Raw genomic sequence first — 25,598 nt, 5'->3', positions numbered from 1 at the left:
GGCGTATTAAAGACTAAAAAATCTACTGTGGCACAATCGTTTAGCAGGCATCCCCAAACTTCGGCCCTCCAGATGTTTTGGACTACAATTCCCATCATCCCTGACCACTGGTCCTGAGCTAGGGATCATGGGAGTTTTAGGCCAAAACATCTGGAGGGCCGCAGTTTGGGGATGCCTGGTTTATGGGCTAACGCTCACTGATAATTCTGTTTCTAAGAGGGAGATTGCTTCACTGTCTCCCATAAAAAACCCTATGAGATTCATAGCAGTTTATAAGTGTTTTTAAATATCTACCTGTAATTCAGTACAGTACTGCATAGCAATGTATCTGATGAGCTGTCTTAACAGTCCACGAAAGGTTACGCCACAATACTGTAAATTTGTTACTTTTCAAGACTCCAGAAGACTATTGTGCTACGTATCCTATCGCGGCTTTGGCACCAAGAGACATTATTCTACTACAAATCCCATGAGGCGATGCGGCAAGGTCCAGCTGCAAACCAGAAGCGTTGTTTTTATTTTTGTCCTCCTTGGTCCTCTCAATAAAAGGCGAGGCCCGACTCAGGGACGAAGAGAGCATGCCGGGAACTGTAGTTTCCCAGCGTTCCAATTATGTTCCGTCCGTAGAGGGAGAAACGACAACGCCCGGCGTGCCTTGCGACGAGCCGAGGCTGGTCCCTCCCACCTCCCCAAAAGAGCCACATCCGGGCCTTTGGCCGTCACTGTGGTCGGCGATTCGTCGCCATTACAGGGCAGCGGCGGCAACGGTCGTGCGGAGAGAGAGAGAGGCTGAGGCGGCCCGGGGGGCTTCCCTTGGGCGGCGACACTGCGGCCTTCCCGACGCCCTCGAGCCAAGGCCGGGCCGGGCCTCGCGGGGCTCCGTCCCTCCTCGCCGCCTCCTCTCTCTCGGCCGCCGCCGCTGCTCCGTCCGCGGGGCCCCGCAGGCCCGGCCGGCTCCTCCGCCTCCGCCTCTGACTCGGCTCTTGAGGCCTACCTGTCTCCGTTTCCCTCTTCAGGAAGCATTGAGGAAAATGTCGCCATGAAGGTGGCCGAGACGACTGCGCTGCGCCGACCCCGCCGCCGGGCCATGAGCCTGGGCCTCGGCCCCAGCCCCAGCCGCCGCCTCCTTCGCAGTACCCGCAAGAGCGCCTCCGCGGCGCCCGTGAATGCTCCAGAGCACGCCCGTCGCAGCAACAGCAGCTCCAGCCCACGACGTGATGGACAAGAGCAACCCCTGCGGCTCCGGCCTCGGCGCCGGCTCCTCTTCCTCGGCGTCGGCAGGCAAAGGGCAGCAGCCCCGCTCTAACTCGGCCGGCCCGGCCGGGGGAGAGTCCAAGCCCAAAGGCGGTAAGGGAGTTAGTTGGGCAGGCTTCCAGTTTGTGTGTGTGGTAGGTGCCAGTGAGAGCCGGTGGTGCGGTGGTTAGAGTGCCGGGCTAGGACCTGGGAGACCAGGGTTCGAATCCCCACTCGGGTCAGGAAGCTCGCTGGGTGACCCTGGGACCAGTCACAGTCTGAACAAGCTAGCCGGGTTTTTGCGGGTATTGGAGGAATAGAGCCCATGTGTATTATCTTTAGCTTCTTAGAGGTAAAGGTGGGCTATAATGCAAGCCATCGTTAAAATACAGGGTAGCACACCAGTTCTGCTCTTCAGTGCCCTATAGGAACTTTCCCACAAGAAGGTGGAGGGGCTGGTGAAAAGTCCTCTTCTTCCAGTGTTCTTGGTGTGTGACCAAACCCCACAGGTGCCTCATGCCCTGAAAGTGGCTTTTTGGGCAGGTATGAATGATTTTAAGTTCCACAACATCTTGCAGATTTTCCCGGTCTTGGTGTATATAGGACTGCAGCCATAAACATAAGTTCGGGACAGATGAAATGCCAGATATTCAGGACAGACAGAAGAAAGTAATTGTTCGTGCCTCCCATAGTTAAACTGTGGAACTCACTTCCATAGGGGGGTAGTGATGGCCGCAAACTTGGATGGCTTTAGAAGAGGCATAGATAAATTCATGGAGGAGAAAGGTATTAGTGGCTACTAGCCACAGTGGCTGTGCTCAGCCTCTACTTTTAAGAGGCATTATCTGAATACAGTACCAGTTACTGAGAATTGCAGGAGGGGAGAGTGTTCTTGTGTTCCACTACCTTTGGAGCACCTGGATGGCTATTACAAGAACAGGATGTTGGACAACATGTGTCATTGGCCTGATCTGACAGGGCTTTTCTTATGCTCTCAATCTTAGGCTTTGATTATGTGGTCAAGATGCTAATCTAAAACTGATTGCATCCAAGGATTCTTTTAATTCATCTGTGGCTGCTCTTTGGCTCCTGCCTGTCTCTCTCATCGTATTCTGTATTTTCCATTAGTTCCCTCTCTGGCAGGAATATGGTCTTTGAAGTCCAAAGGGTATTTGTTATGAAGTCGGGGTTCTTGTTTACACTGTGTTTATAAACCAAAATTAGAAGCAGTGCTGTGTTCGGACTGATGATACACTGAATTAATGGTTGGTTGCTGCTGCTGCTAAAGAATGTAGTGTGGAGATAGAAGGTTTGGGTGGAGCAAGTGCTACTTCTGACTTTCACAGACCATGTGTCCTGGCACTGATTATATTCTAATCTACACAGCTAGTTGTGCAAGTGGCTGATTCTGAGTACGTAATCCTCAAATACTGGTAAGGTCAGTGTAACAAGCAGTTGCACTATTATTGTGACCTTTTACTTGGCTGGCAGTTACCAAATGTCTTCCATAAAAATCACCCTTCTTCCATATGTCATTCAAGTTGTAGAAGTCACCTGTATTGCTTGTAAAGGAATCTTAATTACTCCCTCCCTACTTGTAGGTAGCTGTTTAGCTGAGTCTGAAGGTTGTAATTAGCAAACTATGATTGTCTATTATTATTTTAGACTTAGAGGCAACTTTTGACATTTGTTGGGCTCCAAGTCCTATTAGCATAAATCAGCATAGCCAAATGTCTGGGATGATGGGAGTTGTAGTTACATCTGGAGGTCCAGAGGTTCCCCATCCCTCATATATATATATAGACTCATGAGTCTCACTTGTCAGTGCTATGGAAATAATTAAGATATCACAACAGCTGGATGTTGGTAAAAGTAAAGTGAGAACTTGATTATTAGTCTGGGAGGATGAGTTGCAGTAAGCTTTAGGTTTTTATGCTGCCCAGACCTTTCTGCACAGCCAGGAGAAAGTATGGAAGGTTTTTCTTCTGTTTTCTATATTCAATAGGTTGGTGTGCTGTCTGGACTCAGAACTGTAGTTAATCTTCTCTATAGTTGGTTTAAACAAGCTGCAATTTGAAGTTGGCTTGTTGAACCTAAACCATAATTAATGTAAGTGCAGTTTATTGTTACAGAAAGTATGGCTGCTGTGCTTAATCCAGTGCAAAAGCTTTCAACCTTTTTTCTCTCCTAGCTGCACAGAAAGGAGTGCATAAACCCACTGTACTGCTAAGGCTCCTTCAGTTTGTTTATGTCACAGGAAGCTAACCATAATTTAGCATGATGTGCATATACAGGCAATTAATAGTAGATGTCTGACCTAAAATCTCATTCATAATGGGCAGCGCTCCGGCAAATAACAAGCAATATAACAAAATGCAATAACATGGTAGCGCCTCTGCATGCTGAAAAATATCTATATGGAGATAAGAACAATCCTGAAGTTCCATATGTGCATGTCGGGGTAGCCAGCATGGTACCCTCCAGATGTTGTGAGCTAAAATTCCCATCATCCTTCACCATTAGCCATGCTGCTTGGAGCTGATGGAAGTTGTTGTCTATAACATCTGGACAGCATCATATTAGCTACCTCTGATGTAAGCTGTATTTAGCTGAAGTTGTGTGATTGTAGCTGAAAATATATGACTGACTAAAATGCTCTTAGCACAGGTAGGCATGAGGATATCAGACTTTTTGCCCTATTTTTATAGTGTGTATCAGCCATGTGGGCTCCGGGATCAAGTGATCCTAGTGAGGGAAGTGCAAGCACTATTCTCTACCCTAGCTGTAATTTCTTCTTTGGGATTATTCTGCATGAGCCACTACAAAACTAGTAGCAATAGAGGCAAAGGTTTATCTTCCTGGAACAAGTTTTTAACATGATACTGCAATATATGCAAGAGATATGATTTTGTTCAACAAATGCCCACTATATGTTGAACTGAATGCTCTCGAGGGGAGAAAGATTCAGCATACAATTCACATTTAAAAAGACAAACGTTGCTCCTATAGAACTGTTTACAAACAGATCTATTTACTATAGACAGGCTCAATCACATGGTCTAATGCCAACAATCTGTTCACCAGCAGTTTTCTCTCAGCACAGTTTAAAACTATGAATAATCCAAAGCACTGAGACTGCAGTCTTTTACCAAGTTAACTGGTAGTAAACCCCACTGAATTCAATGGGACTTGCTTTTCAATGGACGTGTTTAGAATAGCACTGTTAAAATAGGAGACAAATATTCAAGTAGCTTTTTCTGGGGATGAGTAGTAACAAAGCCCATGAAACAATTTGGATGCATCCTTGCAATAACTAAATATGCCTTTGTTGCCTCTGTGAATTTTTGGGTTGCATGTGGTGTGGTGCACCTTAACAATGCTTCTCCAGGGTTATCCTGCTGACTTTTTGTTGCTTTGACATGGTATAAGCTGCATGTTGCAGTAGGGGTTACTTGAAGGTGATTAGCTTAGTTGTAGTCAAGATTCCATTTTCCAGTCCTGAGACTCTGAACTTGCATTGCTTTTTTTAAAAGCCACTGTTTTATCTCTCTTTCTAGATGGAAAAAATGCAGGTGGATCCAAACAGCGTTATAATCGTAAACGAGAAACTTCATATCCCAAAAATGATAACTCTGCCAGCCAATCCCGTCGCTCCACTTCACAGAAAAGCAAAGCTTTTAATAAGATGCCCCCTCAGAGGGGTGGACATGGCAGTGGCAGCAAACCTTTTAGCTCTTCTTCTAATGGTGGAAGACGAGATGAGGTGAGAATCTGTCTAGTTTGCCCAGCCACATTTCTTGGGACGGGATGATTGCGTGGTGATGCTACATTTCCTGTGTAGAATGTGCTTGTGCTCTTTTGCTGTGTTCTGAAAAATGGCAAAGGATCCTGTATAGTGATTTTTACCTCATCTTCAAATCTAAATTGGTGCCAACAGCTGTGGAGGAAGCCAGAACAGCACCTAGAAAGTGTTGTGCCGTAAGTTATTTCCTTTACCTGTTAGGAAGCCTATCTTCAATTGCTGCCCCTGATCCAGGAGTGGCTAACATCTGACCCAGTAGATGTTGTACTTCAGTTGGAATAGCCAGTGATCAGGGGTGATGGGAATTGTAGTCCAGCAGCATCTGCAAGGTCATGGGATGTCTACCCTTGTTCTTATCCCTAGTGTTATAGCTCAGGTAGAAATTCCATTTTTAAAAACATCAAAACCCTTATTCTTTTATGCATACACAATGGGACATGCCATGCCAAAAGTACTTTATTTTCCCATGAATAGTGTTTTGTTTTGATGAATCTGTAGTGTGTTAAGTTTGCTTGTACAACTAGCAGAAAGTTATGTAAGGAATGGATGAAACTGTTAAAATATCTACCGTACATTTGTGTCTCCATATCTGACCTGACCTCTTCTGCAGCTGGAATGTATATGGCAGACAGTGTAATCTGTTTATTTGAAATACCAATTGGTACCAATACTAATTGGTATTTCATGCTATAAAGTGTAATGCTTATTATAGGCATTACAAGTAAGTTAGCAATTGAGTGGGAAGTAATGATCTCAGGTGTTTGGCTTGTAATTTATCGAATTTGATGTAAAATTAATTTTCCTTTGTGTTGATTCTTGTAGAATAAGAGTTGTTTGAAACTGACTGACTTGAACATTGCTATCTGGATTGAGCCTCCTAACCACTGTTGTTGTTACTCCCATTTGTGTACTAAATCTTCCAGTGCAGTAGTCTTTTATAGTAAATGCTCTTTGGACAGGTGTTGCCTGCACTACACACCAGTGCAAAAAACCGTGTTTATGTGGCACAGCTGTTAAAAATTGTTTTATTGGTGACTCATTCTAGGTGACTCATTGTCTTTTCAGGTAGCAGAGGTCCAGCGGGCAGAGTTCAGCCCTGCCCAGTTTTCTGGACCCAAGAAAATTAGCCTGAACCACTTGCTGAACTTTACTTTTGAACCTCGCGGCCAAGCAAGCTACGTTGGGAATGGCCGCGGCAGCTGGGGCAAGAGGAACAGATGGGAGAACAAGCCTTTCAGCAAGGAGCTTTTCCTACAGGCCAAGTGAGTGGGAGGTCAACACAAGGTTGTGGTTCCCTTTCATATGCCCAAGGAAGAATGAGGCCAGCAAAAAAACAAGATAAAAAAATGGAAAATGTTTTCATTTACTTACATTGCTATGATTTTGTTGAAACTTCTGTGATTATGTTGTTGTCCTGTTTTCCCAGTTTAATGAGATTTTATGTAGCATTCTCTGCTTGGTAGGCTTCGTGGGCAGAAAGACCTGGGATTGATTTAGTGTGCACTTTTAAATTTTATGCTCTGGTTTCTGTAAACACTTTAGAAGCCTTTTGTAGTAGTAATTCTGAGAGTAAGTTGAGATTAAGCCCTGAAAGGTAACAATTTAAGGAAATGAAGGCATTTTCAATATTTCTTCTTTGATACCATGTTATTCTTCATTAAATCTGTAATTGGATTGGCTTCCTGCATGAAGCTGATCCACATACCGGTAATACTGTAATAAGGCAGGGGTGACTAACCTGTTGTCCTTCAGATGTTGCCAGACTACACTTGTCACCATTTCTGACCATTAGCCATGATTCCTGAGGCTGATGGGGGATGGGAGTCTAACATCTGTAGGGCCATATGCCACCCACCCCTGTACTAATGTGATTCTGCTATTTTTTATGTTGCCCTATGTAGTGATGTGAGGTGAGAATATTCTCTGCTAGAAAATTCTCCAGAGAGTATTCTCCACAAACTGTAAATTCTAATGTAAGAACCAGTTTTACAACCCACATTTAATTTTTTTAGTAAAAAATAAGTCAAGCTGTGATATTTTCAGTGTAAGTAATGATTTATTTATTTCATCCATTATACATACACAACATAATTAGAATTCAAAGATGATGGTAAATATATGGTTAGTGATAGGCTTAGTGATTAATGTGAGCCATTCACGATGAATTTTCAATTTCAGGTTTGCTGCAAAAAATGTGAATTCACTGCATTGCCCCATTGAATATCTGTACAGTTTTTGGTTGCCATCTGAACAAGTTTACCCATGAGTAAACATGTATATTAACTAATTATATCATTTTCAATGCATTAAAATGAATATTCTCCTATTTTAAATGAAAATTCTCTTGTATTCTCATTAATCAAGAATATTCTCAAGAATATTCTCCATAAGATTATTCTCGAGAATTTAACATCATTAGTCCTATGTAATTGTGATCCTGAATACCTGTATTTCTAGATTCTTTTCAGTTAGCTTAGCATCAGATAAGTATTCAATATTCTGTGTTTTTTTTCTGTTTGCTTTCCAGCTGCCAGTTTGTGGTGTGTGATGACCAGGACTACACAGTTCATTTCACTGACCCAGACACCTTGGTCAACTGGGACTTTGTGGAACAAGTGGTTAGTAGCAATGCACTTGCCTTGAAAGCTTTATTACACAGACTTAGACAGGTTGGCCACTTCCCACTTGAGTTTGGCTCAGTTCTCCAATCAGTTAAAAGGTCATATTTTAGAGTGAAATGATAGCATAGTAAATTGTACCCTGTTGCACTTTCCCAGCGGATTTGCAGCCATGAAGTCCCCTCTTGTCCGATATGCTTATACCCGCCTACTGCTGCCAAGATCACTCGCTGTGGGCACATCTTCTGCTGGGCATGCATCCTGCATTATCTCTCTCTGAGTGAGAAGACTTGGAGTAAGTGCCCCATCTGTTACAGCTCAATTCACAAGAAAGATCTGAAAAGGTAAAAGAGGTTCTCTGAGCGATGCCTTATATTTTTTTATTGGCTCACAAGTCACCTATCACTCATCACTCCCTTTTGTTTTTGCAGTGTTGTTGCTTTGGAAACCCGTCAGTATGCAATTGGCGACACAATTACGATGCAGCTGATGCGACGGGGGAAAGGGGTCTTGATAGCACAGCCCAAGTCAAAGCTGGTGAATGTGGAACAGCCTATTCATCTAGGAGGTGAGCGGCAAAGAGGGAAGTTGGGTACACCTTGCTGCCATTTGTACAGTATCTGCAGACTGGGGCATAATCTAGTACAAAGTTATCTGGCTTGGGCCGCTTTGAAATGAATAGGAGCAGCACAAAAATCAGTCTTGGCCATGGCTCCTTGAAGGTGGCAGAATTGTTACTCCGCTGTTGCTCCCTGTATGTAAACTGACTAGATTCCCTGCTTTAAAAAGCATGTAACAGTTCCCAGCAGCAAGTATGACCATTGGCTGGGAATTGTAGTTCTGCAAAATCTAGAGAGCCACAGGTTTTCTCCACACCCAACTAGTGCTTTCTTAAGTGCAAGGTAGGACTAAGCACAAATCTGTGATCGACAAATGATTAATCCATTTGACTCGTTCCATTATTTACTGTTACGTCCAGTATTTCACCTCTGTGCTTTAAGTCTCTGTTTTGCTTCTTCTGTTTTCTCTACCAGGGCTTCCTGATAGCCCAGTGAGGAAGATTACCTAATTGATTGGTTGCACCTTTTCCACAGTCACATGTCCAAAACTTTACTTGTCCTTAACAAATCAAGCAAGATAACTTCAGCACTAGTAACATAGTTGCTAGGCACATTCCAATGTTGTGGGGTCCAGTGTATCATTAGTTTACATGTTAGACTACATTTTTAGAGTTCAGTATCAGTCATGTCTATTTCTTATGTTAAGTGGAGCTATATCTTTCCAGCTAGGACTTCAAAGGGGTCAGTTGGACTCTAGTAGCAGATAGAGAATGAACAAAAGGTTTCAGGTGACGTGATGAGTTTCGAAGGCTTTCAGGGAGTGCTGACTTTTTGCACCCATGAGAGACTGTCAGGGGCACCACACATCCCAGCCAGCCAAGCACTCACTGCAGCCTAGTATATGGGCTGCAAGAGAAGGTTTTTTCCAAGCCTAATTTAATGGCGGGGAACAGCCCCTGTTGTTGGTAGGGAAGGCCTCTGCAGGCATATGTAGGCCCAAATTTTATAGAGCCCCTAATCAGCTGGGAAAGCATTGCTGCACCTCTGGCATCAATGCAGGCTGTGGCTATAAAGACCGCAAGTAGATCATAAGAGTGTTAACTTATAGGATATATTCCAACTGGATAGCTACCTGCGTCCCACTGTACCATTAACTTGTAGGGTTGCCAGACTCAATAGAGGACAGGACTTCTGTGCCTTTAATTGCCCTGCTCTCTTTTGAGTCTGGAAATCTTAAAGAGAAACCAGCAGACCCTTTGCTTGGAAATTAAACACTATTGAGTCTGGCAAGCCTATTAACTTGGTATGTCTTTGTCCAGATGAGCAACATGGACAGTACTCCAAGCTGCTTCTGGCCTCCAAGACTCAGGTGCTGCAGGAGGTTATCCTGGGGGAGAAGGTGGCACTCTTGCGCCAGTATGAGGAGGACAAGCACACACCTGAAGCATGTTTCATTGAGGCTGCCATTCAGGAGCTGAAGGTGAGGCATTGCTGGGTTTTGAGTAATGTTACGTGGGGAAATCTGTGGGTTTTACTGGTTGCTCATGGCACCTGTTCAATTTGAGTGACTTTGAGCATTTTTATTGTGTATTTCCCTATTTTGGCAGGTGGCCAGAGGGTGGGGTTTTTTTGGGGGGGGGGGTGTTGGCAAGCACAAATACTGCTGAAGTTGTAGCTTGAGCTAATAGGAGTATTTTATTTATTTTGTAAAATTTATACACCACTTGATTGTAAAAAGCCTCAAAGTGGTTTAGAAAAAGGCAATGCCATAAAATCAGGGGAAATTTGTAATACATTAAAACATGCAAGAAGTTAAAATACTAAAAGAGATTAAAAACCACACCAGCATTTCTAAGTATCTGGGTAGGCTTGTCTTTATTTGTTTAGGAATAATGTTTCTTTAGGGTTTTTTCTAGTTTACATGGTGCTTCCAGTTTTTTCTTTCATCTTCACAATAACCTTGCGAGATGGGTTTGGCCTTAAGTCACACAGAATCCAGATAGTTTGTTGCCGCTGTCACCAGTGCTTGTTTCTTGTTCTCCGGTAGGGCATAAGTGATGGTTAAACATCAAGAGGTGCAGTCCGAAACATCTGGCGAGCATCAGGCTGGCAAAGCCTGGTGTATATGTTGATGTGATGCTGAGATAAACAATGTTTGGCTTGGCTTTTAGGATCGAGAGGGAAACTTGATGTCTGACAAAAACAGAGAGAGTGATGTTGCAGGAACCACGGCAGCTGTGGAGGCTCTCATTGTGACGGAGTTATCTGACAAAGCAGCAGCAGCAGCGGTAGTGACCCAGGAGAGGAAGGTGAGAGCTTGAGTGCTGTTGAAATGTTGTTATCTCACTCTATTCAATAACTATTTTAAGGTCATTAGAATGGGGGTGAACCTATCTTCAGTCCTTGTGCCCCAGAGACACTCCAGGGTGACTTCAGGATAGAGATGGCAGAGATAACCTGCACGGTTTTGAGGGCTTGCTTGAATGGGTTGAGAAAGATGGGTGTGAACTACTCTCTATTCTTAACAGCCTGTTCTGGAGTATCTCTCTGCTTTTGAAGAAGAAATCCTGGAGCCACCTCCTGTAGATTCTGCAGCTGCTGTCCTGCCCCCTTTTGAGGTGGAAGAGGCAGTGGGAGTGGATGATGCCAAGGAATCTGGCAGGGACCTACCGGGCACAAGTGAAATGGAAGGAGCTGGTCTGCCTGAACCTGCCTGTGAGAAACCTGAAACAGCATTCAGCAGTGGACACCCAAACACCACCCCTTTCTACTACTTCTATCAAGGTTAGCTCAACAATGTCAAAGCAAGGATAGGGAAGCCTTTTGCAGTTCAAGGTCTACATTTCCTTGTGGGGAACCTTCTGGGGGGGGCAGCATGTCAGTGGTGGACAGGGCCAAAGGCAAAAAGTACACAGAGCGATGGATATGGCTACACGTTTGTGCAGTGGACACACAACGTGTCTCCACCTTTCATCCAGACGAGCAAGAGATATCATAATTCAAGGATCCATTCCAGCTAGGCAAATCTGCTCACAGAGGGTACAGAGGAGAGAGGCCTGGCCTAGGGGAGGGTCCCGAGGAGCTAGACAGAGAAGCTTGGGGGGCTGCATTTGGACCCCAGGCCTGAGGTAAGGCTTCAGAAGATCACTGTGTGACATGCTTCACCAAGAATAACTTTCTTCAAGAGAAGCCAGCCTTTTGGGGGCGGGGAAGAGGCCCGGTGACCTTTAATTACTTCATGACCTTAAGCGCTTTGGTTGAGGCAGACACACGTAGAAGAGCAAAATGTGAGGGGTTCCCAGTGCCCTGTGGAGCACTGTCCTCTTGTTTTGTGCTGCCTGGGTGTGGGTGGGTGGGTGCTACATACAAAGGGGGCTCTTAGGTTATTGGTTCCCAAGGATGGATTGAGAGCTACTGCACTGAAGAAAACAGGAGGTTCTTTGGTACTCTACTCAGAAATAAGGAGAATCTGCTATGTTGTTCTAGTTTTGGAGGCAGTGTTGGTGGTGACGGGAGAGGGGAAAGTAAAACATCAATATGGACTCTCAGAAGTGCAGATAAAGGCTTAACTACCCAATGCATTTCCAGGAATGCCATAGTTAAACCAAACCAAACAGCAGTCCCTGCTAGAGTCTCAAAGGTGGTTTGCAATTGACGTTTTGGAACAAGTGAGGTGGCAGAATCAAATACCCTACTGGATTATTTCCTTATTATTTATTATTAATTTATATATTGCTTTAAGTGGCATTTGGTATTTAAAAAAACCTATGTGCAGCAGCCCCGGGTGCATGCAGAGGAGCACTGTGTAGACTTGGGGCTGCTGTGTCTCGTAAGTGGGTCAAGAGAGTACGGCTCGTTGTCTCCATTTCCCCTGCTTTTCATAACTGTCCTGCAACTTCTCTTCCGGTCCTGCAGCTGAGGACGGGCAGTGCCTGTACCTTCACCCAGTGAATGTCCGCTGTCTTGTGCACGAGTACGGCAGCCTGGAGAAGAGCCCAGAGAAGATCACAGCCACTGTGGTGGAGATATCTGGCCACTCCATGACGGAGGTAACAGCACCCAGAATTGCCCTCTGTGTGTAGTTTGACCGTGGCTGAGCTACTGTTTGAGGTATAGGTACCTTCATAGATTTTGCCCTTGCGGGAATTTATTATCTCCTGGAATGATTTTTCTGGCTGTGTGCTGGGAGGTGGGTTTAGGTGCACTTGAGTGTTTCTCCCGCTTGGAAATACTCATGACCGGCACTGGCTTGGCTTTATTTGGTAAAAAATAAGGCATTATTTATTGACATTGACCAGCATTCTCTTCACACAACATGACATCAGGGAATGGGTGTGGGGTAGGGTTACCATATTTCAAAAAGTGAAAATCCAGACACAAAAGTTTAGCCTTTTCTTTCAAAATCTCCCCCCGAAATCTTCATTTTTTTGAGCTATTTCTAAGTAAATTCACCGAACAACCAACATTTCCGTTATGGGTTGCCATACGCCCAGGCAGAGAGGTGTGTTTGAAGGTTGCACAACCAGCTCTCTTCTCTCTAAACCCCCAACCTCACCTGCAGGATGTGCGGCAGCGTCATCGTTACCTGTGTCATTTGCCACTCACCTGTGAGTTCAGTATCTGTGAACTAGCTTTGAAGCCTCCTGTCATTTCGAAGGAAACACTGCAGATGTTCTCAGGTGAGCATTGGGAAGTTCTGTTTTTCTCTTGTAAAGGACAGTTTTGTGAGCAGGTTAGAACGGATGATGCCACCTTCTTACAGTCGCTGTGCATTCCCAGTTGTAGCTGAAGAGTTGCTTTCCATGTAACTTAAAATGGGAGTAGCCTCTATGGTGTCCTCCCAATGTTGTTGGACTCCCAAATCCCATCAACCCCACCAGCTTGGCCAGTTGTCATGAATGATGGGAGTTGTAGTCCAACAGTATCTAGAGGGCACCATGTGAGCCACTCTGATTTAAGGTTCAGTGCTAAGAAGAGAGGGGGGCAGGTGATGGATGTGGGTGTGCTTGAGTTTGGAAACAATATTGGAAAACCATGAATTCAAGATCCTGCAACAGAAAATGGAAACTGAAATCCCATCATTGTTGGGCTTTAATTGTTGGGCATTGTTGGACGTGCCACTGGGGACTACTACCAAGGGGGGGCAGGGAAGGAACATGTAAGGTGCTTTTTCTTTGCTGTTCTGAGAAGTCTGTCTCACCTGGGAACTCTCCCAATGGCTCTTAGATGACATTGAGAAAAGGAAGCGCCTGAGACAGAAGAAAGCTCGTGATGAGCGACGTCGGGAGCGCAGGATTGAGATAGAGGAGAACAAGAAGCAAGGCAGATGTAAGTGGCAACCTTGCCCTCCTCATCTAAAAAGAAGTGCTTGGGTCTGACAGTTGGTGTAGATGGAAGCACCTTAGTAAGTGGGAGGAGAGGGGGGTGGTTGTGACTCACGCTGGCCTTTTGTGACCCGGGGTGGTGGTGGTATAATTTGAAACAGGCCAGTGAGTATGTAGAAATGGCAGACGGTGGGAATGCCATATTTTAAGCAGTGAAGCTAAGGAATTTCTCAAATGGCAATATGGCTTTCACACCCCTCTGAAAAGGAAGAAGATGCATGAGGGAGTACATGTCACTTGAATTGATCTGACTCATTGGCATAGAAGTGAATAACTTTTGTCACAGAGATAAAACTTTTGGTTTTCTGTCTAGATCCAGAGGTTCATATTGCTTTAGAGAACTTGCAGCAGTTCCCTGCCTTCAGCGCATGCTCAGGAGAGTATGCAGGCACTGAGAACCAGACTGATGCTCTGCTCTCTCCTGTTGGTTCAAGTCCCATTTCTCAATCAGGTGAGCAGCTGAAAGAGACCCGAGTACCCAGCTACTGTGCTCACTCTCTAAAGGTTTAATTCCACTTCCTTAGCAGAATCATCCATGGGTGGGGTAATGCAGTCAAAAGACAGGGGAACACCTGAATAGCAGCTACTGGAAGGAAGGTCCCCAGCTGAATTTAAAATAGCATCAAACATGAAACCAATAAGACTTGGAAGACCAGTGCCCGAGAAAGAAGGATGCACAGGTGCAGAGTGGAGAGCCTATACCTGCTATTATGCCTCTTTAATAACACAACTCTTAGTTTGTATAGTAAACGTGTGATTTTTCTCCTTGCAGAGTCCGTGTATACTCCACAGTCTCCTGCAGGCAGTCTTGGCAGCCCTTCACTCTTTGTTGGAAATCTGGAGGAGGAATCTACCCTCCCCTCCTTTGCCCAGGTGTGTGCTCTGTGCAGGACTTTCCGCTGCACCCAATCAGTTCTTCATTATGAGAATTGTTTAAAGAATCTGCTTGTGATTCAAGCATAAATGAAGCCTGAACCCAAAGCCACAAAATTGTCCACACTGTTTTATCACTTCTGAGTAAACCACGAAAAGGTGTTTTTTTACCGTTAACTGTCATGGGCTGGTTGAATGCAGAGGAGTGGTGGGCGGCACCAGCTGTGACCACTAGGACAGAGCTGTTCTTGTTTCTTTGAATAATGAGTTAACTTCACTGACATCAGGTGCTTTATTGCTGACCTACTCCTTACTTCAGCTCCTGACATCAACCTTTAAAATAGCTTTAGCTGACCTGTTGAAATGCCCTCCATTGATCTCAAGCCACCTTTAGCCACAGAGAGGTAGCGTGTGGCTGATCTGACTCTTGCACTTGTTTTTGGTAGATGCTGAGGGCTGGAAAAGCTAAACCAGAAACATGGAATAGTTTTCAGCCAAAGAAGAAAGGTAAGCAAAGTGATTCTGCACCTTTGTAGAGTTGAGTCTTATCTCAATTTATAGCCAATCTTTCTATATATGGCACCCAAGATGGTTAACACCAATAATAAAAAATATGATAAAATGGTTTTAAACCATGTTTATCAGTCACATTTTGAAATAAAAAATCAAGTCGCTAGCAATGAAACACCAAATAGTGACTACATTGAAAGGTAAAGGGACCCCTGACCATTAGGTCCAGTCGCAGACGACTCTGGGGTTGTGGCGCTCATCTCGCTTTACTGGCCAAGGGAGCCGGCGTACAACTTCCGGTTCATGTGGCCAGCATGACACAGCCGCTTCTGGCGAACCAGAGCAGCGCACAGAAACGGTGTTTACCTTCCCGCTGTAGCGATACCTATTTATCTACTTGCACTTTGACGTGCTTTCGAACTGCTAGGTTGGCAGGAGCAGGGACTGAGCAACGGGAGCTCACCCCGTTGCAGGGATTCAAACCGCTGACTTTCTGATCGGCAAGCCCTAGGCTCTGTGGTTTAACCCACAGTGCCACCCGCGTACCATTAGAGCAAGTTAAAAGGAGCCATAAATAAAGTCAGCCAAGCCAAAGGCCTGTCTAAATTTATAAAAAGCCTTTGCCTTACAGTGGAAGGATATTAGAAAAGTCTATGTGTGTTTCTCTTCAGTGGTGCCTCAGAGGACTTATGACAGAGCCCTGTTTTAGACTTCCCAGTAATTTATAAACAGCCACTTTTATTTTCAGAGGAAAACTCCACCCTGGCTCCTCCTGCTCCAGGAGACAGTGATGGGGAGAGCGATAACTCGGACCGTGTACCTGTGCCTAGTTTCCAGAACTCCTTCAGCCAAGCTATTGAGGCAGCCTTCCTAAAACTGGACAAGCCGTCCACTTCTGACCATCTCTTGGGTAAGAAAAGAGAGGGGAAATAGCTCAGTAGTGTGGGTGGGGGGGGGCGCTCAGTTGTGCAGCCCCTTAACACTGATGTAAGGGGAGACTTGCACAACCGCTTGTCTATGGTACATTTGCATTGTCCCTCTTGGGTGATGCCTGTCATGGCCACCTCCAATTCAGGTGCTTCCGATAGTCATACATAATATTGGAGCACAGTGCAGGGCAAACCTAGCTAGATATGTTGAACAATCCTTATATAGTCTGTCACCTTTGTTCTGATGCTGTGAGAGTTTACTGGCTCAGCTTGATACTCTGGGGTGTGGAGGGTTAGTCAGGGGACCTACTGCCACTGACTATGTCCCCACCCTTGCTCTGGCCAGTGACCAGCCAGGCATCCGGGTCTCGAAGGCTTGAATGGGAAGCCGAAAGTTTTTGATCCAAAGGCTAGGGGACTTGAGAATGAAAGAGCCTGCCGGTGGATGCCTTCCCACAAGAAGCCTGCCCTGGTTCTTTATTTCCAGGGATGTGTTTTTATTTAGCCCAGGGACAGTGAACTTGTGGCCCTGCAGAGGTTGCTGGAATATATATTTCCCATCATCCTGGGCCATGCAGGCTGCTGTGGCTGATGGGAACTGGAGTCCAGCAACATCTCAAAGGCCTAAATGGGCTCCTGTAGCAGCAGGATGACCCCCTTAATGCTGGGTGTGTGTATATATAAAATGAAATTGCTTCTTTGGAATAAGTCATTAGTTTAGCATCTCTGATAGGGTACATGTTGCTTCTGGTGACTCAGGCTGTTGTTTCTTTTACAGAGGAAAAAAGAGGCAAGAAAAAGAAGCAGAAGCAAAAGTTGCTGTTCAGCACTTCAGTGGTTCATACCAAGTGATCATACTAACGGACAGATTTCTTCACCTGGTTCTCTTTTGTTTGCTTTTGTGTTTTTGCTGCTATAGAAAAAAAGTTTTAAAGTTTGAGCAGAATAAGTCTGTTTCTGGGACTTGGGAAGGTGCATTGGAATTAAAAAGGAGCACTTGTCCAGTTAATACCAAAACAAAGTATTGCATCGCAGAAGCCAAAGTGCCAGGGCTGTGCCAAGTATAACTCCTTTGACATGGGAATAATAGTGTGGTCAGGGTGGCACACTTGCTTGTCACTTAAGGCAGGCAGGGAGCTCCTGATGCTTCTGGCCTGTGTGAAAAGGAGTCTACTGGCTGCAGTGCTCCTCGCAAATTGGTAACTAAAGGAACCTGGCTATAGAGCATACACTGATTGTTGTGTCATTTTGATAAGCGCTGCTTATAAAGAATGGGGTGTGTGTGCAGGAGGAAATAATTCAACTTACACCTGCTATTTTTAATCTTTTCCCCAAAGGGCAGAAGCTGGGGAAAGGTACTTTGGGAAGGCTTTCCTGAGTAATCTGATGGGTTCTGGAGGCCAATTGTATGCAGCTAGGCAAGAGAGTGCAATGCCCTTTCTGTGGTTCTTGGGTGTAATGGTGCTAAGTAAGGTTACTTGGAGAGAAATTAGAATGCCCCCCTTTGCGCAGAACAGGTACACTTGTATGCACATGCAGGTCAAACACCTAAGGATCTGGAGGTCATGGTCTTCTGTTTGCTTGGTTCTGGGATTCAGTTTGGGTTTGTATAATGTATGTTTTAGCCTTCCATTCTTTTTCTCTCCTTACTCTTCCAGCCCCTACCTTGTTTTGAGAAGTGGTCTCATTCTGCACTGCTTGTGGCTTGATCTGAAACTAATTACTACTAAAAATAAAAGTGTCAGTTCCGTTGAATACAATGAACTTCAGTGTACCATACCAGCAAGGGTGAAATTAGTTGCAATAAACCATATGCACAAGGTGTTTCCCTGAGCTGTACCTTACTCTCTTTTTAACACACTATTCTGCATCAAGCCCTTTTCATTCAGGTCCTGGTAACAGAGTTGTTTTCTGTGGCCAGGAAACAAGTGTCTTCCAACCAGACCTGGCTTCCCTTTTATTTAAGGGAAGACACCAAAGACAGTTTTAGTGTCTGAGGTTCCTGTAAAATAATAATAATTATTATTTATACCCCGCCCATCTGGCTGGGTTTCCCCAGCCACTCTGGGTGGCTTCCAACAGAAAAATGAAATAAAATAATCTATTAAACATTAAAAGCCTCCCTAAACAGGGCTGCCTTCAGATGTCTTCTAAAAATCTGGTAGCTGTTTTTCTCTTTGACATCTGATGGGAGGGCGTTCCACAGGGCGGGGGCCACCACCGAGAAGGTCCTCTGCCTGGTTCCCTTCAACTTGGTCTCTCGCAACGAGGGAACCGCCAGAAGGCCCTCTGTACTGGACCTCAGTGTCTGGGCAGAACGATGGGAGTTGAAACGCTCCTTCAGGTATACTGGACCGAGGCCATTTAGGGCTTTAAAGGTCAGCACCAACACTTTGAACTGTGTTCGGAAACGTACTGGGAGCCAATGTAGAACTTCCAAGACCGGTGTTATGTGGTCTCGGCGGCTGCTCCCAGTCACCAGTCTAGCTGCCGCATTCTGGATTAGTTGTAGTTTCCGGGTCACCTTCAAAGGAAGCCCCACGTAGAGCACATTGCAGTAGTCCAAGCGGGAGATAACTAGAGCATGCACCACTCTGGCGAGACAGTCTGCAGGCAGGTAGGGTCTCAGCCTGCGTACCAGATGGAGCTGATAATTGACCTGCGCCTCCATGGACAGCTGTGAGTCCAGAATGACTCCCAGGCTGCGCACCTGGTCCTTCAGGGGCACAGTTAACCCATTCAGGACCAGGGAGTCCTCCACACCTGCCCGCCTCCTGTCCCCCACAAACAGTACTTCTGTCTTGTCAGGAGTCAACCTCTGTAGATGTATAAAAGCTGACCTTGGTGCCAGTTTTTATCTTGGCTGAATCAGCTTAGTCTTAATGTGGCTTTAGCAGCTGAGCATTTACATTTTTTGTACTTCGGACAAAAGCCTAAAGCAGGCTTTGCCAACCTGGAACCATGCAAATGCTTTGGACTAAGGCTCTCATCTAGTGAGTCATATAAAAACATAAGATCCTGTATCAGGCCAGTGGCTAATCTAGTCCAATATCCTGTTCTCACTGTGGCCAACCAGATGCCTATGAGAAACCAGCAAGACTCAAGCACAAGAGCACTCTCTCCTCCTGTGACTTCCAGCAACTAGTATTCAGCAGCATTGTTGCCTCTAGCTGTGAAGTCAGAGCATATAGCCTCTATCATGGCCAGTAGCAATCAATAGCACTCTCCAAACAAACAAAAAAATTCCTTCCAGCAATTGTTTCACTGGAGAAGACCAAGCTGTTACCACCAAACAGCTTTTTAGTAGGTGGCAGGGAGCACACTTCACATGAGGATGCCTCTTCTTCCCCATTGCAATTGCATTATTCTCAGTTGTTTGGCAAATTGTGCCTCATCATTCTCAGTGTCAATATGATCTCTACCCATCAAATCATGCAGTCAATTAGCTTTCCCCAGTGCAAAGGGGTGTATGCCAAAATTCCCTTGGGGCGCGCGCATGTGTAACCCACCACAAACGTGGCCTTCAAGGATTTAGAGCAGCCTGAGAAATGTTGGACTACAACTGCTGGCTGGGGGCTGATGGGAGTCCAAAACCTCTCTGGAGCACCAGGTTGGGGAAGACTGCTTTAGAAAACTGGATGAAAATGGAATGTCTTTCTGACTGCCCTGCTTCAGCTAGCCTGTGATAGTAAGGCATACCATTTTAAGAGATCAGCAGATAGAGGGGGTTATCAAACTTTTAAAACGCGCTCTGCATGCAAGCTTCACGTGGGCTGCTCTCCCAAGAAAGTATTAAGCTCAGCAGGGGGACAGAGGCAGATATACAGTTCTGTGGATACTAGCAGTAGCATCTTACTTTGACACTGCTATGCACAAGCTTTCACTATGAACAGGCTGCAAACTAGGTGACAGTACATGGACATAACTATTTGCTTTATCTATTTTATTACCATATACATTAACTGCTGTAAAAGGAACTGGGGGAGAGTAGTATTGATCCTTGCCGGCAAGAATCCCTCATTTAAATGGCCTTGTTCTACAAAAGTCCCCAGACTGCTGCTTTGTTCAGGCCATCTCTGTGCTAACATCGCTGTCTTCATCGTGACTCTGAAACCGCTGCTCTCTCACAAGTGCACAGCTCTCCATTGACTTCTGGATGGCTTGTCTGTCTGCTGTGTTTTACAAAAAAATAAGAAAGTTAAACTCAAAAGACATTGTGATTTACAAGGCAATCTAGGGTGGTGCTTTTCTACTTTTGTGTTAGCCCTCTTCTACTGTTGCAAAGCCCTCTGCACTGTTACCCCATCCAGTAGGTGTAGGTGCAGAACTGGTTATAGCCTCACCCTACATGGGTCACTTTTGAGAAAAATTGCTAGTCTCCCTGCGCTATCAGCCACCAGGTATCATATGATTCAAAATAAGAATTAAGGGCACACTGTAGGCTGCTGATTCTTCATTTGCAGGCTTTTCTTGAATTCCAAGCAGCAGGCTACAAAAGTCCCTGCCAAAAGCAAGACTTGCACTCGAGCTCCCAAATGCAGCCAGTCCTGGCAAGGGTTGCAATTGGTGCTGAACGCCCCACCTGCCTGAGAAATAATCTGGAGTGCAATGTAAGGCTTCTAGAGATGTTCCTTTATAGGTTGTGTGGCGTGGCCCACAACCCTGCTGCTGTTGTTTCATGCTGCCACAAAACACTAACAGGCAGCCCTTCACTAGGTAAATACTCACCTGGCAGCAGCATGCTACCCACTACAACCAGATCAATGGAAACTCAGTAGACCCCACGACCTGTTCAGAGGGAGAGGCGATGTCCCACCTGAACCCACTAGGAGAGAAGCAGCCCTCCATTCACATCCCACTGTGCCTCAAGCCCAACAATTAATTGTATTAATGTTTCTTCTCACAGAGGCTCTAGATCAGGCATCCCCAAACTGCGGCCCTCCAGATGTTTTGGCCTACAACTCCCATGATCCCTAGCTAACAGGACCAGTGATCGGGGAAGATGGGAATTGTAGTCCAAAACATCTGGAGGGCCGAAGTTTGGGGATGCCTGCTCTAGCTTGTCTCCGTTTTAATGTTGCAAGCCAAGCAGTTTGTTACCTTCATTGGAGCAATTGCGTAGCATCAGGAGCAGCTGGTCCTTGTTGTACTGGATTAGGAATTTCTGACACCTCCGTATTGTAGCTGATGGAGGAAAAGGAGAGCATACGTATCAACAATGCCAGAAGCAAAGGCAACTGTGCTTACACCCTACAGCAATCCTCTTGAAATCCTCTAGCGCAGTGGATTCCAACCAGTATGCCGTGGCACCCTGGGGTGCCTTGAAGGATGGTCAGGGGTGCCTCTTTCCTTCCCTCCCTCTTCTGATGCCCTCTCATGTCTCTGCCTCCCAAAGGCTTTCGTGGCTGTTAGTTGCTGCAGCCCTGGCTACAAGCTCCCCAACTGGTGCCTCTGCGGTGGCCAGGGGGTGCTGGTTGCTAGGAGCTGAGGCAGCCTCAGAGCAAGCAAGCAAGCAAGCAGTCAGTCCAGAAAGCCCAGCCAGCTAGTCCACTAGCCCTTGCTGTTGGGAATGGACAGACAAGTGGGAGGCCAGGCAGCCAAGTGTTGCACTGGCCTTTCTTGTGCTTGATGTGTGCAAGGCTTGCCTGGGAGCTGAGTGCCCGGTGCAGAAGTGCCCATGCAGGCCTGGCAGCTGCCACTGCTGCCTCTCAAGATAAGGTGCTGGCCTCACATTCTCCTTTGGTCAGACTCGGTTGGGCCACTAAGGCTGGGTGCATTCTCTTCCCAGGCCCTTGTGGGGCAGTGTGAAGAGGCACCTCTCTTTGGGGCAGCGGGGCTTGGAGTTCAGAGTCTAGGTGGCTGCCTGGAGGACTCTCAAGGAAAGGAGGACGGAACACTCCACAAGGGTGAAAAAGGGTGAGGGGCTACCAGCTATGCAGGCAAGGGGTGACATAGCTGGGCTCCTGAGCCCCACAAGGGTGCCGCAGAAATAATGCAATTGGTCAAGGGAACCATGGACTCAAAAAGGTTGAAAACCTCTACTCCAGCAGGAAACCTTGGCCCATTAGAGGAGTGAACTAATGGGTAAGAACATAAGAAGAGGCCTGATGAATCAGGCCAATGGCCCATCTAGCCCAGCATCCTGATCTCAAAGCAGCCACACAAATGCCTGTAGGAAACCAGCAAACAGTATTCAGAAGCACCGTTGCCTTCGACTGTGGAGACAGAGCACAGCCCTCTTCCCCATGACTTTGACCAATCCCCTTTTATAAAAGTCATTTAGGTTGGCCATCACGAACAAGAATTCTTTCAAATCGTTAATTCTATCACTCTGCTTTGGAACACATTTTTAAAAGAAGAGCCTGACTAGCTTTTCAGATACCTGTTAAGTGAATAACTTTCTAAGGAAATGCCTGAAGTAACTGATATTATAGTTTGAAGTCATGTTTGTTCTGTTACATTTTGCTCCAAGAAGACCAATTTATCCTAAATAGAACCCAATTGGCAGACATGTATGTACAAAATTTTTTTTGTAATGTGATCCCATTTAAATCCCAATATGAAATTTTGCAGGTAGCTCTTAGAAATATTAAATAACCAATACATTTTTGGGGAAAATTTTAATTGTATTAATTTTTTTAATCACTTAAAAAATTAACTTAACTTAAGCATGTGACATATATTAAAGCCGATAAAATTATGAAGAGATCGATATTTTTAGTTATGAAATATCTCAATTCTGGGCTGAGCTTTTAAGGTTTTTGTGTAGTCTGAAAAGGCCAAAATTGCCATTTTTTGAAATTTGAAACCCTCATAACTCAATAAATGGGATGAGTTAAACAAAGTTTTTTTTAAAATTTAAACTCAGTTTTGATCATTCAACAAGTGTAGAAAATATTAAGAAAATTTGAGGCACAAAGTAAAAAAATATGAATCACTTGCTTTGGAATATTTTTATTTTTTGTTATTTAGTTATTATAAGCTGCTTTGAACAAACATCTGCTTGCATCATTACATTTGATATTGTTGGTGCCCAGTATATCGAATATTAGATAAGACTGAATGGCCCTGACATTGTTCACTTTCAGCAAATAATTACCACAGAAATAAAAAATCTAGGCGTCCCCATTTAAGAGACTTCAGCACACAAGAGACCACTGAACAAATTAAACTGCTGAAAAACGAGAATCCTAAAGAACAGAGCTCACCTCCAACATATAGAGTGTTAAAGGAACAGGGATAACACTGATTCTTGTTCTCCAAGTGACTGATGAAGGGAAGAGATGAACCAAGTAGCCGATAAAAGTCCTTCCGGCAACAGAACAGAACAACTCCTGTGTAAGCATTGAGGTACTTTACTGGAACAACACAGAGAAGAGACACTTCAAAGTTTAGCACAGGCTTTCAAAAGGACAGGAGCAAAATGTAATTGTACCCTCACCCCAAAAAGAAACCCATGTTTCCTTAGCTGCTTTTAGCAGCAAGTTTGGAAATACGATTGCAAAGATATTGAAGCAGCCTATCTGTGCAGTGATTAATCATATTTAAATCCCAGTCTCAGACATGAAACTCAGTGACTGGTCTAAAGCCACCCAATATCTATAAGCAGCCCAACAACCCAGCTTGTGAGAATAAAATAAACCTCAAACACCTAAATTTTGGCACCTGCAAAGAATGAAGTCATAAGAAAAAACTATTTTTTGATCATCTCAGAGGAGTTTTTTTTATGTTCACCAAACTTAAATCTCAAGAGTAAGTGTGCTGTTGAAGTGCAACTATATTTTCAACTTGTGTAGTAGCCTGTTCAGCTTCAGAGGAGTTTCTGCTCAGGGATATTCTGCCTCTGCCTCATCCATGCCTACCTGACAAATTACAACTGTTGCCAGGCCCTCCCTATACATATTTTGTACAAAGTGCCCCCTGATTTTTCCCCCAATTCGTATCTTGAAGACTGCTATTCAAAATCATGGAGCCAAGTTAGCACTTAAGACACAAACACACCTCTAACACCAGGTATGCATAAACTGAGTCCCAACATGCTAAATATATCCTGAATCTGCAGCCTTGCTGGGACTGCAGAAATAGAAGAATTGCCAGGTATTTGGGGGACCATAATATGCAGCTGGTGTGCTAGGTAAAGGTAAAGGGACCCCTGACCATTAGGTCCAGTCGTGACCGACTCTGGGGTTGCGCGCTCATCTCGCATTATTGGCCGAGGGAGCCGGTGTATTATTGCGTTATTGGCTGAGGTGAGCCGGCGTACAGCTTCCAGGTCATGTGGCCAGCATGTAGACTGTAGAGGAGCCCAAGCTGCACAGATTTCCCTAAAGAGGGGAGGCTGGCCCATTGGGCTGCAAAGAAAGCTCCAGAAGCCAGACCTGAAAAAGCGATGGAGCAGCAGGCTAGTCCAAAGTCTCCGTGAATTCGTGCAACAGCATTTTTCACTGCGTTGTGCACTGTGCGCTCCTCAATAAGCTGCAGACAATGAGGGTCCTCGGAGATGATCTCGCAAAGGAAGTATCTGCAGAGACGGAGAGAAAAGGGCATTGCGGCAGAGCAAAAGATGATGAGGTGGTTGTGCCCATGAAGTATTCGGGCTCCTCTTCCAACTATCACCTGCAGCAGCCACCCCAGTCAGGCTTACAGGAGAGGAAGAGATGGGATTTAAGAGCCTCTTAATTAGTTCTGCCAAAACACCAGCAACCTTGGGGGCTCCTCCTCCTCGAAATTATTCCATTCTAGCTGGTCATTGCTGGAATTCTGTAACCACGAAATTGTGACTGCTCTTGCTTTCCCTCCTCCTCCCCATCCCTTTTCCCCTCCGTGCCATGTAATCTTTACTAGGAGGGACATTTGTAAACCACTATGGGAGTCTTTTTAGGCGAAGAACAAAATTTTAAAGCAGGCTTCAAATAACTAATCAAGCAGGCAAGGCTAACCACCGAAGTGATAAGAGAAAAGCGATAAGAGTTTTAAAAAAAGGAAAGAAAAGAGCCTCACCTGTTTTTAAACCTCACCATTTCTACAGCGAAAACCCAGCTACAGTTGAACTTCCGGTGACAGTGGGGTCATAGAGTGGAAAAGCATAGAACTTCCGGCACCAGTTGAGAGTCCCCATTGACTATAATGATTGCAGGGGCTTCCTAAGTGGCTTCGCTCTAGCCCTTGTAATCTCTATGGCGGAAGCTCTTACCACCACAGAGATAGAAAAAGGAAGAGTGACAACATCGTTGGGCGAATCCAGGAGCTTCTCCGTTGGTTTGTCTCAGCAGTTAAACTCTGTATTCTGCATCAACCGCCCGATACAAGAGGCGCTTCTGTTCATATCAGCCAATAATAGTTCGGAAGAGGCGGGTTTAATAGGGAAGGGGGGGAAATCACATTCCCATTGGTCACGCCTTCTCCCCCCCCCACTATTAGCGTACTAACAGTCATTAACTTTCAAAATTCCCTCCCTCGGAGTTCAGCCGTCAGCCGACCAATCAGCGCTCATGCGCCTTTTTTCAAGTTTAAACGAGATTGGTTCCCTCCGAGAGGGAAGGAGTCACGGAGGAGTTTGTTAACTTAATCGGCCGTTTTCGCCGCTTGGTGGCGTGCGAGCGCTTTGCTAGGCTTTTTCCCGCCTAAAGTGTGGGGCGCTGAGGTGGGCAAAACCGTTTCTAGTTTCTCACCTCATGAAATACAATGCT

General features: G+C 45.3%; 2 protein-coding genes across 3 annotated transcripts; one reads left to right on the top strand and one right to left on the bottom strand.

The window, feature by feature from the left end:
- The first annotated feature begins 722 nt into the window (after positions 1 to 722).
- RNF10 (ring finger protein 10) lies at positions 723 to 17,733 on the top strand. The gene is made up of 17 exons (XM_035099131.2): positions 723 to 1,347; positions 4,791 to 4,996; positions 6,101 to 6,297; positions 7,563 to 7,653; positions 7,813 to 7,997; positions 8,085 to 8,221; positions 9,533 to 9,693; positions 10,385 to 10,522; positions 10,742 to 10,997; positions 12,129 to 12,262; positions 12,775 to 12,892; positions 13,440 to 13,541; positions 13,911 to 14,048; positions 14,370 to 14,470; positions 14,917 to 14,977; positions 15,729 to 15,890; positions 16,688 to 17,733. The coding sequence occupies exons 1-17, from the start codon at positions 1,167 to 1,169 to the stop codon at positions 16,759 to 16,761; spliced, it is 2,442 nt and encodes an 813-aa protein (XP_034955022.1). The 5' UTR covers positions 723 to 1,166; the 3' UTR covers positions 16,762 to 17,733.
- Positions 17,734 to 19,220: 1,487 nt separating this feature from the next.
- On the bottom strand, positions 19,221 to 25,064 carry POP5 (POP5 homolog, ribonuclease P/MRP subunit). 2 transcript variants are annotated; one of them, XM_060269956.1, is made up of 5 exons: positions 24,910 to 25,064; positions 24,288 to 24,430; positions 23,118 to 23,267; positions 21,010 to 21,093; positions 19,221 to 20,078 (listed from the first exon to the last, which is right to left on the bottom strand). In XM_060269956.1, exons 1-5 carry the CDS (start codon positions 24,927 to 24,929, stop codon positions 19,975 to 19,977), a joined length of 501 nt encoding a protein of 166 aa, XP_060125939.1. In that variant the 5' UTR covers positions 24,930 to 25,064; the 3' UTR covers positions 19,221 to 19,974. The 2 variants fall into 2 exon arrangements, with proteins under 2 accessions (XP_060125939.1, XP_034955119.1); XM_035099228.2 differs by having other exon boundaries at positions 19,833 to 20,081.
- Positions 25,065 to 25,598: the final 534 nt, after the last annotated feature.

Source organism: Zootoca vivipara, chromosome 17 (genome assembly GCF_963506605.1).
Source record: "Zootoca vivipara chromosome 17, rZooViv1.1, whole genome shotgun sequence".
In the NCBI taxonomy this organism is placed as follows: Eukaryota; Metazoa; Chordata; class Lepidosauria; order Squamata; family Lacertidae; genus Zootoca; species Zootoca vivipara.
This window is presented reverse-complemented; position numbering and strand designations above follow the sequence as displayed.